This window comes from Meles meles, chromosome 3, assembly GCF_922984935.1.
Source record: "Meles meles chromosome 3, mMelMel3.1 paternal haplotype, whole genome shotgun sequence".
NCBI lineage: Eukaryota > Metazoa > Chordata > Mammalia > Carnivora > Mustelidae > Meles > Meles meles.
The window spans coordinates 98,159,742-98,174,272 of record NC_060068.1 but is presented as its reverse complement, the minus strand read 5'-3'; the positions used below and the strand labels follow the sequence as shown (position 1 = coordinate 98,174,272).

The 14,531-nt window shown below is 35.7% G+C and overlaps 1 protein-coding gene across 1 annotated transcript in view; it reads right to left on the bottom strand.

Annotated features, from left to right (window-relative positions):
• Window positions 1-14,531, bottom strand: part of DHX29 (DExH-box helicase 29) — a 54,369-nt gene that overhangs the window by 24,992 nt on the left and 14,846 nt on the right. Inside the window, exons 6-12 of the mRNA XM_045998831.1 lie at window positions 12,871-12,999; window positions 9,977-10,103; window positions 8,600-8,758; window positions 7,267-7,432; window positions 6,875-6,998; window positions 4,751-5,359; window positions 2,848-2,991 (exon numbers count right to left, since the gene is read on the bottom strand). Coding sequence (XP_045854787.1) covers window positions 2,848-2,991; window positions 4,751-5,359; window positions 6,875-6,998; window positions 7,267-7,432; window positions 8,600-8,758; window positions 9,977-10,103; window positions 12,871-12,999 — 1,458 coding nt within the window. The remainder of the gene's footprint in view (window positions 1-2,847; window positions 2,992-4,750; window positions 5,360-6,874; window positions 6,999-7,266; window positions 7,433-8,599; window positions 8,759-9,976; window positions 10,104-12,870; window positions 13,000-14,531) is intronic.

The window sequence follows — 14,531 nt, the reverse complement described above, 5'->3', positions numbered from 1 at the left end:
AAGGGCAACACTAGTTAAATATGGAGAAAAATATATGAATTTGAGAAAAGTACAATCAGTAGGTCTAACTGACAGGATTTAGATTATGAGAGAGAATGAAGGAATAATCTTAGTTATTTTTACTTTTGTGCTTTGACCGGATATTTATGTCCGAAACTCAAGAGAGATTTCCTGAAGGATGAAGCAAATCTGAGGAAACTCATCAAATAGATAAATTTATACAAATGATTAAAAAAAAAAGAATAGATCATAAAACAGAGCTAAAAAAAAATGTGTCCTTTATTAAGCACATTCAAGAGAGCTAGTAGGCAAAAATTTGCTTGTAAACATACCAGCAGTCAGCAGGAAAACCTACTTATAACTCACACAGTGACCACAAAGTACAACAAATCACACAACTTTTTATAAGGTAGAAGTATTATCCTGTGCACTGTCAAAAAGAAAGGTCCTGCAAAATATAATGAACTCTGTCCCAGTATCTTTTACATTCTTATATTTAACATGATGATGAATTTCATTGGGATTTTTCTTACTTTTACCATATTGCTCAAGATGCTGAGAGTATCACATTTAAGCATGATTCAGTAAAGCAGACTGCTAATATTAAACCATGAAAGAACAACTTCCTCAAGTTGGTCTGGCTTTTAAATTAGGGTTCACCCTGAGGCAAGATAATATATAACGGGGAAAAGATAATCTTTTCAATAACGATGTTGGGAAAACTGAAACACTTTCTATACCATAAACTCAAGATGGATTAAAATTCTAAATGTAAGGCCATAAAACTCCTAAAAAGCAAAAATAAACTATTTTGAGTACATTAAAATAAAAGGCTTTTGTACAGTGAAGGAAACTATCAACAAAACAAAAAGGCAATCTAATGAATGGGAGAAGATAGCTGCAAATCTTATATCTGATAAGGGGTCAGTATCTAAAATATGAAAAAATGTACACTACTCCACAACAAAAAAACCCACAATTTAAAAATGTGCAAGGGAGGGCGCCTGGGTGGCTCAGTTGGTTGAGCAACTGCCTTCAGCTCAGGTCATGATCCCGGACTTCCAGGATTGAGTCCCGCATCGGGCTCCCAGCTCCTTGGGGAGTCTGCTTCTTCCTCTGACCTTCTCCTTTCTCATGCTCTCTCTCACTCATTCTCTCTCAAATAAATAATAAAAAAAATTTTTTTTTAAAATGTGCAATGTCTATGTAAATAGACATTTTTTCAAGTAAGATATACAGATGACCAAGAGACACATGAAAAGCTGCTCAACATCACTCATCAAGAGGGAAATGCAAATCAAAACCACAACGAGGTATCACCTCATACCTGTCAGAACGGCTAGAATTAAAAAGAAGTGTTGCTGAGGATGTGGAGAAAAGGGAACATTTGTCCACTGTTGTTGGGAATGTAAACTGGTGCAACTACTGTGGAAACAGTATAAAGATTCCACAAAAAATTAAAAACAAACATAAAATGATCCAATAATTCTACTACTGGGTATTTACCCAAAGAAAACAAAAACACTAATATGAGAAGATACATGCACTCCTAGGTTTATAGCAGCATTATTCACTCTGCCTTAAAAAAGAACGAGATCATGCCATTTACAACAACATGGATGGATGAAAAGAGCTATTATGCTAAGCGAAATAAGTCAGACGTTAAGACAAATAATGTGTTTTCACTTACACATGGAATTAAAAAAACAAAAAAAAACCCAACAGGAAGAAAGTTAAATACATTATGGGGCATCCAAATTATATACTATAAAGCTATTAAAAATCTTGTTTTCGTAGGCTAATGTAAAAAATTGTAAAATACACATACATACTAAATATATATACATATAAATATGAAAGTTAAATGTCAACATTGAGTTTTTTCCTGGGTCATCAAGTTTTTTTTATTTTCATTCGTGTATCTTTCAATATTTATAAAATATTTTCTAACCAAAAAGAGGAAAACAACCTAATAATCCACATATAGTCTATTAATTAAAAAATCAATGAATGGCTGTACTTTTTAAAAGATTTTATTTATCTGAAAGAGAGAGCGTGTGTGCACACAGCAGATGTAGCAGCAAGCAGGAGAAGCAGGTTTCCCACTGAGTAGGGAGCCCAATGTGGGGCTCAATCCCAGGACCCTGGGATCAGGAGCTGAGCCAAAGGCAGATGCTGAGCCATCCAGGCACCTTGAATGTCTGAACTTTTACTACTGCCTTCTGAACTTAATTAATAGACACTCATAAAAACTTTATATCACGGAAAATTTTTTAAATATTACTTGAATAAGAGAAATGCTATATATCTTATTTCTTCTTGACAATATACAAAGCAAATCAGTTTACATATGCTAGGCTACCATGCCATTTAAAATAATTTCCATGGGAAACTTTCCATTTTAAACATTCACTTTAATGTGTGTTTGAATTTGATTCAGGGAGGGATTTATGTAAAGAGAAAATGATCAAAAGTTCTCCTCTTTTTTTTTTTTTTTAAAGAATCAAAGAAATCCTGTAATAACTAAACGTAGTTGAGAGTCACTATACTGGTTAGGGCACAGATTGCAGCAGACAGAGGTAATAATATCTCCTTCACTGGAGTGCGAGAAGGATTAAATAAATTTATATACATAAAATCAGAATAGCATCTAGCATCTAGCAAATGTCATATGGTATTAAATCGATTAATGTGAGATACATTCATTAGAGTAAATTAAATAATTATTGTAAGTAAAGTGTCTGGTATTTAAATAAGTATGAAGAAAATGTTAGCTAGTATTAAAAATAGCACCTTATTAATAAGATGTTTCAAATTTATCTGAACTTGACCATAAAGTATACTCACCTCATCTACAATAACATGAGACACATTACTTAGGAGACCATCTTCTTGAAGTTTCCTTAGCAAAACCCCTGTTGTACAATACAGTAACCTTGTAGATTCACTAGCTCGAGATTCCATCCGGATCTGATATCCACACAAAGAATTCTGAAGGGAGAACACAAGGCTGAGATTAGATTCTCATGAGTGATCTGGGAAACAATCACTAAAGTGTAGCAGAGGTGCTGATCCTGCTACTAGGTGGAGCAGCTTAAGTAAATCTATTTGGTAAAATTTATTAATTAAAATTATTTTCCCATGGTCTTCAATGATCTAAAATGGTAAAAAGTGTTGACATGGTGCACCTGGGTGGCTCAGTCAGTTGAGCATCTGCCTTTGACTCAGGTTGTGATCCCAGGGTCCTGGGATTGAGTCCCGCATTGGGTTCCCTGCTCAGCAGGGTGACTGCTTCTCCCTCTCCCTCTGCCCCTCCCTTGCTTGTGTGTATGCTTTCTCGCTGTAAAATAAATAAATAAATAAACAAATAAATAAATAAAATCTTTAAAAAAAATTTTGAGTGTCATCAATATTATTCTATTCTTTTTTTTTTGTTTTTTTGAGGGGGAAGGGCAGAGGGAAAGGGAGAGAGGTAAAGTGCCAAGCAGACTCTGTGCTGAGCACAGAGCTGTAAGTGGGGCTGGATCTCACAATCCTGAGATTATGACCTGAGCTGAAACCAAGAGTTGGATACTTAACCAGCTGAGCCATTCAGGCACCAAGATCAATCTTGCTAATTCAATTATCTTAGAACAAAATGCTGAGGTACTCAGGAACAAAAATTTAGAGCAGTTCCAAAAATTTCCTATCAAGATTTCATAAAAGCTGCCACCATTAAAAAGCAGCTGGTATTGTACCGGTGGTGCCTGATCGGAATTTTAAGTCCCTTCTATCTCCATCACGTTCACTTTTTTCAGTCATTCTTTTATTTGCCATGTGTGTCTGTCATCTTCTTAATGTTCCTTATAAGACAGAAACTGTCTTTTTTCTTATATTCCGTGAGAGAAACCCAGTTTGTTACATGAAACTTTTTAAATAAAAGGGTTCATGTCTTTTTTTTTTTTTTTTTTTAACTTATTTATTTGAGAGAGAGATTGTGTGCACACAAGATTGGGGTGAAGGGCAGAGGGAGAAACAGGCTCTCTGCTGAGCAGGGAGCCCAACACGGGACTTGATCCCGAGATTCCAGATCATGACCCAAGCGGAAGGCAGACATTTAACTTACTGAGCCACCCAGGTGCCTATATGGTACGTATCTTAAAGACAGAGGAAAAGTGTTAAGTACCATCTCCAGAAAGAACAATGCAAAGTATAAGTAAGCCGAGTTATTTGACTTGGAATTCATCATATTTGGTTCTAAGCAATTTTATTACTTTCCGTATTCTGCAGTCATTCTAGCTAAGGTGTGGCCAGGTTTGGGTTTGCTTGCAGGGCAGAATGCATGACAAGGGATATTTTACTATTTTTTCCATTTTTTAAAAATAAAGGGCTTGAGAACAGTCTAGCTTTTTCTTCTATATTGTTTTTTTCTTCTGCTTATTAAAAAGAATTAATGAAAACAATTCAGGAATACATTCCATAGAGAAGATATGCAGGAACTTGAGAATTATGATATCACAGTCAAATCTGTATTTGTCTATATTCTTTGTTCTCTTTAGTATATAACATATTTGAATATTCAATTATTAAAATGAATATTTTTTTTCCCTTGATATGAGAATTTTAATGACTGGATTACTAACAACCCTTTTCAGATGAAGGAGAGTGGCACAATATGAAATCTATCAAAGAAAACATGAAAAGTGCTTGAGATGTGCTATTGAACAAAGAGTAACAGGATTCACTGAGATGGAATTGAACAACATCTTACCCTTCCTCCAGGTCCATTTTCACAGCCCAACTCATCACATACTCTTGTGGCTAAACTCACTGCTGAGATTCTTCGGGGCTGAGTGCAGACAATGTTACACTTACTCGTTCCCCACTCATTTAGAAGCAAATCTTCCAAGAGAAAATGTGGTACTTGAGTACTTTTGCCACTCCCTGTTTCACCTGCCACAACCACTACCCGATGCCTTTTAAGAGTTTCCACGATTGAATCCCTATGTTTGAACACAGGTAACTGTTGCCTTTCCTTTAGAAGTCTCTGGTATTTCGGTGTGCTTTGTAACTTTCTAAACAGGTTTCTAACAGGTTCCAAATCTTCTGACTTTTCTGATTCCAAGGACAGTGCAGAAAAATCTTCATCAGAAACTAAATTTTCCCAAGATTCCTCAGGATCTTCAGAGTTTTCTCTCTTATTTTCAGAATGCTGTTGCTGCTGTTGCTGCTGCTGTTTCAATTTGCTCAGAAGTTTGGCAATAAACAGATCGCGGGGTTTATTGGTTTCCATTTTATTTAATTCTTCCTTTTTCTTTTCTGCATCACTCCACTCCAGCCAAACATCTCGGTAAGTGGGAGGGAGTAACTGATGCACTGACTATAAATGAAAAAAACCAAAAAACCACCAAAAAACAAAATGAACAAACAAAAACCAACAGTGTTATTTTCATTAACTACTGGATACTAAAATTCAATAGGCTAGAATTTAGGATAGCTACTTTCCTTTTAAAATATAATTTCTCTCTTAAATTAAAAATGCCTACTTTGGGCACCTGGGTGGCTCAGTGGGTTAAAGCCTCTGCCTTCGGCTCAGGTCATGATCCCAGGGTCCTGGGATCGAGCCCCACATCGGGCTCTCTGCTCCGCAGGGAGCCTGCTTCCTCCTCTCTCTCTGCCTGCCTCTCTGCCTAGTTGTGATTTCTCTCTGTCAAATAAATAAAATATTAAAAAAAAAAAAAAGCCTACTTTAAGAAACACATGCTTATGATGCAAATTTATAAACAGTGTATCATATTCAGGCTTCTAGACTTACTAGCTGTGTGACCCTGGGCAAATAACCTGTGTCTCAGTTTCTGTATTTGTAAAATGGGACCAATATCTCCTTTATAGACATACTCTGAAGAAAACTTTAAGTTACTACTATATGAAAAGTGCTCACTCCTGGAACATAGGAATTTATTTATTTATTATTTATTATTTATTATTATTTATTCCTGCAGTGGTGCTATGTAAATATGTAGATGATCCATAAAGCATTTCTGAAACAAAGCTCCCTGTGAGATGTTGGTAGTTAAATTAAGATTATAGGTCAAAGTATTTAAAATTAACTACAGTGCAGGGGCACCTGGGTGACTCAGCTGGTTAAGCGTCTGCCTTTGGCTCAGGTCGTGATCCCAGGGTCCTGAGACTGAGCCCTACATCAGGTTCCCTGCTCAGCTTTATCAGTTAAGCTTAGCTTATGATACCTTTTTTGCAAAATAAGGGAAATAAAGGCATTAAGAACTTTTACTGCCAGAAACTGGAAAAGAACTATTGTTTGGAGTTCCATGTCATCGGGTTCTATAATTTCAAGGGGTTCTAATTTTCTATGAAGAAAAATACACATATTTATTGTATAATACAAATGTTGACAATCCAACCATCCAAGAAAAAAAGAGAGCTTCCTACAGTAGTACTATAATCTTTCCTTAACCTGAAAGCTTATAACTAATATAACCTAAAACTGAAAACTTGAATCAAGGTCTATAACTTTCCAAAGCTGAGAGAAAATATAAGAATAAAGAGAGATATTATAACACTTAATTAAACATTAAACTGTTTAAAAATTCTCCTTACTTCAACCAATCTCATACACCTATTTTTAATCTGTAAAATAGCATAGCCTGAAAAACTGACAGAGCCTCTGTTCTAAGGACAGAGCTAGGTTTAGGGGCTTGAGGAAGTCAAAATTATAAATAAGCAGAAATGAGGATTAATCTGAAGAAGCAGTAAGTAAAAACTGGCACCAAAGGCCATAATTAAATATGACATTCCACATGCCCATACAGTTTTATGCTGACTATGTATGGTCCACAAACGACTTTTGAAACAGCTCAGTCCAAAAAAGTCTCACCTGCCCTTTCACTAAACGGTAAAGAGCTAGAGTTGCTCCCAGGTGCTGAGCTTGCATGCCATCTTCTGTTAAGATTGTAGGGCACACTACCAGTACATCATCTTCAGACTTGATTACCCTTACCCTACAAGGAAGCCAAAGAATTTTTAAGATAAAATTAATGAAGTCAAATGAGTCAAAATTCCATTAACCCCAAACCTAAGTTTACATTAATTATTTAAATTAAATATTTCCATGGAAGACACTGTACCTAGTTTATAACTGATCAGCATTATCACTCAGAGTTGTGGAATGAGAGGGCATCTTAAATGTCTACTTAACATATAAGAAACAAAGAGATTTTTCATCTTAGATTTTCCTAAAAGTTCATTCAATTAACCAGAAAAACATACCTACATTTCCAGTATCTACCTACTGGAACTTTTTCAAAGGAAGGATTTGGACTCTTAGGAAGATTCTTCCTGACCCAATCGATCAGAAATTGTTTGGGAGATTTTCCAGTCCAGCTTCGAGCTGTATAGTCAAAATTTCTTACATCATGAGGTTCCTTCTTTTTCTCTAAAATGACAGAGATTGGTGCTTAAAAATTGTCATGCAGTAATGTATAATCTCTTTCGAGTCATCAAAGTCTTCTCAATTTTGGGAAAAGACTTTTAGAAGAGACTCGGTGAAAAATGACAGAGAAAAGCTTGATCTAATCATCTGTTAGATCTCAGAGCAAGTCATCAGTCTCCTTATCTCTATTATTAGAAAGTAGTTTCCTTGCTCTAACAGCACACATCAAATTTGTAATTAAATATTTATGTATATTTAAAGTTTACCTCTCCTACTAAACCATACCCTTGAAGAGGGCAAGGACTAGGTTATTTTGTTAATAAATGTACACATAGCATGTGACATTCTGAATAGAAAGAACATTCAGTAAATATTTATGAAACAACATGTAAGTTAAAAAATTGACAATTTAGTGTAGGATTTGACTATATTACCGGTAAGTATTATACAAGCTATATCAATAATTTACTTTAGCACAAGTAAGTACACAATTACAACATATGGTGGGACGACAAGACTTGAGACAGGCTTCGGCTCAGGTCATGATCTCAGGGTCCTGGGATCGAGTCCCGCATCGGGCTCTCTGCTCGGCAGGGAGCCTGCTTCCCTCTCACTCTCTCTGCCTGCCTCTCTGCCTACTTGTATCTCTCTCTGTCAAATAAATAAATAAAATCTTTAAAAAAAAAAAAAAAAGTGCTGTTTTGAATTGAGCTTTGAGGAGGAAAAGGTTGGCCCAGTAGGGGCTAACAGGATGAGTAAAATCATACAGCCATGAAATAACATGTGGCTATAGTACACAGTGTGAGAATATGAGTGGAAAGGCAGATTGTGGCAGAATGCAAAGGATCTTCAATACCATGATATAGGGTTTGGACTTACTACTGATTAAGGGTTTTTAACAGGTAACTCCCATTTAGATGTGTGTTATGGAAAAATAATTCTGGTGGGAATTTGGAGAATAACTGAAAAGAGACGAGGCTGAAGCAGGATACTTGTAATGATAAAATGCCACAAAAGTTATAATTATTATTTTTCAAAGGCAGCATGTGGAAACATAGCTTTACTACCAGCTTATGAAGTCTGCTAGAATGCAAAGTAACTTAACCTCTTAATTGTATATTCATTGACATTTTACTACTTACACCTTGAAACACTTTCCCTTCATTTTACCTTTCTCTTCTTCAGTAGCAGCTATGGATTTTTCAAATAGGTTAAAGTTCAAAGGCTTTTCCTCTTCTGTGGCTACAGGAGGCTTTTTTCTTTCATTCTGTTGATGCGAAATCTTTATGGCTGGATTGAATACTGGATGGTCTTCTAACGTTTCCATTTCTACCAAGAAAAAAAAACATGCTTTGTTATATCTTCTTTTTTTTTAAGATTTTATTTATTTATTTGACAGGGAGAGATCACAAGTAGCAGAGAGGCAGGCAGTGAGAGAGAGAGAGGGAAGCAGGCTCCCTGCTGAGCACAGAGCCCAATGTGGGACTTGATCCCAGGACCCTGAGATCATGACCTGAGCTGAAGGCAGTGGCTTAACCCACTGAGCTACCCAGGTGCCCCGTGTTGTATCTGTTTTTTATGCCTTTTTATGTTGCAAAGATAGTTTTACTTTTTTTTTTTTTTTTCAGTTTGCTAATATTTTGTTAAGGATTTTGTTTGTTTGTTTGTTTAGTTTTACTTATTTTTTAAAGATTTTATTTATTTGATAGAGAGACGAGTGAGAGGGGGGAATACAAGGGGAGTAGAAGAGGGAGAAGCAGACTCCCCCTGAGCAGTGAGCCCAATGCGGGACTCAATCCCAGGACCCTGGGATAATGACCCAAGCCAAAGGCAGACACTTAACGACTGAGCCACCCAGGTGCCTGCAAAGTTGGTTTAAAAAAAAAAAAAACAGCATTCCATCTTTTTCCTTGTAGCCAAGTATTCAACACTTCCTATTTGCAATTTGTGCTAGAAGTCAGAGGCAATTTATTTTCCTATCATATATTAAAATGTTTTAAAAAAATTATTTAACAGATGTAGAAGGTCTGAAGAACATCCTCACCAGAAATGAATACTCATAGAATTATATCGCCTCTCCTTCTTGAATGAGGATGGTATTTTAAGGTATATGTCAGAGGCTGACAAACTATGGCCTGCTGGTCAAATCTAGCCTGCTGCCTGTTTCTGTACATCCTACAAGCTAAGAATGATTTTTATATTTTTAACTGGTTGAAGAAAAAAAGAAATATTTGATGACATGTGAAAATTACATGAAATTCTCATTTTGGGATCTGTAAAGTTTTATGAGACCATAGTCATTCACTGACATATTGTCTATAGCTGTTTCTATGCTGTGACAGCAGAGTTCAGTAGTTATGAAAGAGTCTTTATGGCCCACACAACCTACCGTATTGATTATTTGGCGTCTTACAGAAAGTCTGTCAAGCCCACGTATAAACTGGGGTTTTGTGACAAATTAAAAAGAGGCAGTCTCCATGCTGGGAAAGCGCCCCCGGCCCCCTCAAAAAAAGACATTTATACATCTAAGAATTTGGAAGTGTTTACCTCTTTGAAATTTCCTTATTTTTTCTTGAGCCTCTTTTTGGCCTTGCTTGTTTTTTTCTAGTTTAAAGGTAGCTGCTTGCTCCTTTGCATCCAGAAGTTTTGCTGCAAGGTGCAAGTATCTTTCATTCTGTTCCAAATAAGATAATGATAACAGAAATTAAAAAAAGAACAAAATGAGTTAATCTATTGTCAATGTATTATATCAAAACCTATGATCTTTTGATCTTATCCTTTGATCCAGCAAATCTACTTTTAGGAATATTTCACGAAATAATACAAAGATGCAGATTTGCAAGTATACATACATAATACTGCAGTACTGAATGAAGAGGAAAAACTACAAATCAAATTTTTCTACAGAAGAAAACCTGTCAGCCATTAGAAAAAGAAAATGAGATAGCAAAACAATGAGGATGATCCATATGGAAAACTTCCTTGACATGTTAAATAAAATTTAAAAACTACAGAAGAAAAAGTAAATGCAAGTTCATTTCTATAATAAGAAAATGTCTTATTTTTATACATTTTATAAACACATGTTTTTAAAGAATTGTATAGGTAATAATTTAATAATACTCATCTGAAAGTCATCTTCCCATTATCTCTTGTAGAAAATAGTAAGGGACATTAAAAAAAAAAAAAGGCCTCAGGGGAAAAGGAGTGTAATAAAACTTCAGGACTTAGCTCTGCTGAGTAACCATCAGATACAGTTTAAAGTTGAACTCAAATTTCTGTTTTTTACCTTAGGTTAATAAGTGACAGGTGAAACACATCAATGTACAGGGCATACAGAATGCTGCTATGAAACTTAACTGTTAAGATGAACAGAAAAGAGATAAACTACGGCAGCACAGTTAGAGCTGAATTCTGGGACCATTTTGTGTAGAACACACATGATACACTCTTAATAAGTGGAAGGATTAGCTATCTTCTCCTATTCACACTCACTCTTTCATCACGTCTATCTCTGCTACTGATACTATCCCTTCACCTGCAAATCTCTTGCTGTCTTTGGCTCATTAACATTTATTATTTAGTAAATCAGCACTTTCTCTGGGTTCTTGCTTTAAATGTTTCTGTTCCTTTCCAATTCCAATTTGAAGCCTTATTAATCACACCCAAGGAAGTGCAAAGCTACCCAAATGGCTTCCCTATCCTTTACCAAATCACCTGGAATGTCACCTAAATGTTCCAAACCACCTTTACTAAACACTACTAAATCTGACCTAAAATAGCAAATTCTTCCTGTAATTTACTGTCTAATATCCAAAGGCCCTTTGCACAATTCCACCTCCATACCTGTTCACACTGTTTCACCCCTCTGGACCATCTTCCTTTCCTGCCCATGTGCACTCTATGCAACCCAAGTTCCACCCCTCTTCTTTGCAGGCTTAACCAAATGCTCCAGTCAGAAGACACCTCTTCTTTGATCTCAATGTAGACTTGTACTGTCCCAAATTCTTTTTGTTTTTATTAGTTTAATACAGGCACATAGTTAAAAAACAAACAAACAAAACCCTTACAGGATATAGAGGAGTCTAAAAAAAGAAAGTCTCCCTCCCATTCTAGCATCCCAGTCCTAATCACTCATAATAGCTTCTTGTGAATCTTTCCAGATCATTTCTATGCGTACATAAGAATGCAAATATATATTTTTCTCTTTTACACAAACAGGTTCATCATACTACATGTTATTCTGCAACTTTCCTTTTTTCTTTCTAAACCAATCTTATTAAGGTATGACTTACATAGAGTAAAATGTACCCATTTAGGTGTACAGGTGAATTGAGCTTGATAAATGTATACATCCATGTAATCACTATCATAATGAAGATATAAAATATTCCCATCATCTCCATAAGTTTCCTCATGTTGCCTTATCATCAATCTCCTTCCTCTGCCCTTGGCCTCAAGCAACCACTGATCTGCCTTTTGTCACTACAGACTGATTTTGCACGGATGATTCTTCTAGATTTTAATACAGTAATTACACATATAATCATTTGTGTCTGGCTTCTTTCATACAAGTATGTTTTGGAGAGTTGCTTGCAGTGTTAGGGTATTATGAATATAAAGCTGCTATGAACATTTGCATACAGGTCTTTTTTGTGGGCATGTTTTCTTTTTTCTTGAATAAATACCTAGGAATGAAACTGTTAGGTCATTTGGTTAAGCGTATGTTTAACTTCATAAGAAAGTGCCAGTTTTCCAAAGTGAATGTACCATTTTACACTCCCACAATTAATGTCTGAGTGTGCCCAATCCTCCATGCCTCCCAACACTTGGTATTACTCATCTCTTTAATTGTAGCCACAGTGATGAATATAAAATAGTTATCTCATTGCAGTTTGTTTTCATTTCTCTAATAACTAGTGATCCTGAAATTATTTTTACATGTTTATTGACCATCGATGTATCTATTTTTGTAAAGTGTTTCCTTTTAAAACTTCTTTATTAATTCTAGACAGAAGTACTGTCAGACATGTGTATTGTAGTATTTTCTTCCTACAAATTGTTTTCCTTTAACCTTACATTTTTAGTTTATCTTATGATATCTAGGTTTTCTCTGACCACACTATGGACTGCCTCTGTAAAGAAATGTGCCTTTCTTTTATTATCCAAGGAATTTAGCATACTCCCTACAAATGATAATCATTTAAAATATCTGATGATTAGCTCTTTAAACATGGGAGGAATATAAGTAATAGCTACTGAGCAGTTATTTTGTGCCATTTCTATTTTGTTATTTGTTTAAGTCTTGTTTAATCTTTACATCAACTACTAGAGGTAGGTATTTCTTCAATTTACAAAGGTGAAAACTAAGTCACAGAGAAGTTAAATTATGTTGCCCTCTGAATGGCCAGGTAGAAGCCTAATACATATTTCTAACTCACAGGGTCAAATTTTTCCTCCTCTTCTAAACTTTTAGACTTCTCACTCTTTTCTTCTTCATCTTCCTGTTCAGCATACCGCAAGATCCATTCTTTCATATTTACTTCCACATTTTTTTCTTCCTTTTTTGGCTAGAAAGGAAAAACAAATATCTAAAAAACCAAAGTTAGAAAAAGGTGTCAAACTATCATCACGTGTCCTCGTTTTTACTATTTTCTTTACGCTCAGAAACACAGACATATAAGCCCCCCAAATCCTATTATATACTGTTCTGTGAAGGACAAATGAATTCAACATTACTTTAAGAAGTTCAAACTTGCAGAATCAAAAAAAAGTACGTTTTTATAAAGAGGCAAAAAAAAATAAAAGGAGAACTGTTAAAAACTAGTGTTATTCCTTAAAAACAGTGGTTTCCAGGGGATAATGCTTCCAGATTTTTGCTTCTGTTTAGGCTTTACTGAGATATAGCCAATATATTTAAAAATTGCACAAATTTAATGTACATATTCATATATCAGTATTAATGTAATGTAAATTCAATATTTTGATGAGTTTGCATATATGCATACACTCATGATCACTACATTAATGTACTAAACTATCCATCATGTACTAAACTATCCATCATCTCTAAAAACTTGCTTGTGTTCTTTTGTTCATGTGTGTTGCTGGGAATGGGGAGTGGTAGCTGCAGTAAGAACACTTAACATGCCACCTATGCTCTGAATATATTTTATTTTATTTTTAAAATATTTTATTTATTTATTTGACAGAGATCACAAGTAGGTAGAGAGGCAGGCAGAGAGAGAGAGGAGGAAGCAGGCTCCCCACTGAGCAGAGAGCCCGATGCGGGGCTCGATTCCAAGACCCTGGGATCATGATCCGAGCCGAAGGCAGAGGCCTTAACCCACTGAGCCACCCAGGCGCCCCTTTGAACATATTTTAAAGTGTACAATATTGCATTAACTATAGGCACTATGTTACAATGATCTCTAATATATTCATCTTGTGTAACTGAAACCTTTAACAAGCAACATTTTCCCACATTCCCCTCTCCTCCCTTCAGCCTCTGGTAAACACCATTCTATTCTCTTCTATGAGTTTGATTATTTGGGATACCTCACATAAGTGAAGTCATGCAGTCTTTATCTTTCTGTGACTGGCTTATTTCACTTGGCATAATGTTCTCCAGTTTCATCCACGTTTATAGAGGTTTTACTATATGTAGGGTTTTTTTGTATTGTTTTGTTTTTAAAGATTTTACTTATTTGAGAGAGAGAGAGAGAGAGAAAGCACAAGCAGGAAGAGGGACACAGGGAGAAACAGCCTCCCCCTTGGGCAGGGAGCCTGAAACGGGGTCAAGTCTAGGACCCTGGAATCATGACCTGAGTCCAAGGCAGATGCTTAACTGACTGAGCCACCCAGATGCCCCATGATATGCTGGGTATTTAAGTGTAATGCCCAATGAAGTACCTTCTAGCACTCATGACTTTCTGTAATCTCTTTCCACATGTATTTTGTAATGGCCACATGAATTGTTTCAACCAAGGAAACATTAGCAGCAATGATACAAGCTGGGGTTTATCACCTTTTTTTTTTTTTAATTTATTTATTTATTAGACAGAGATCACAAGTAAGCAGAAAGGCAGGCAGAGAGAGGAGG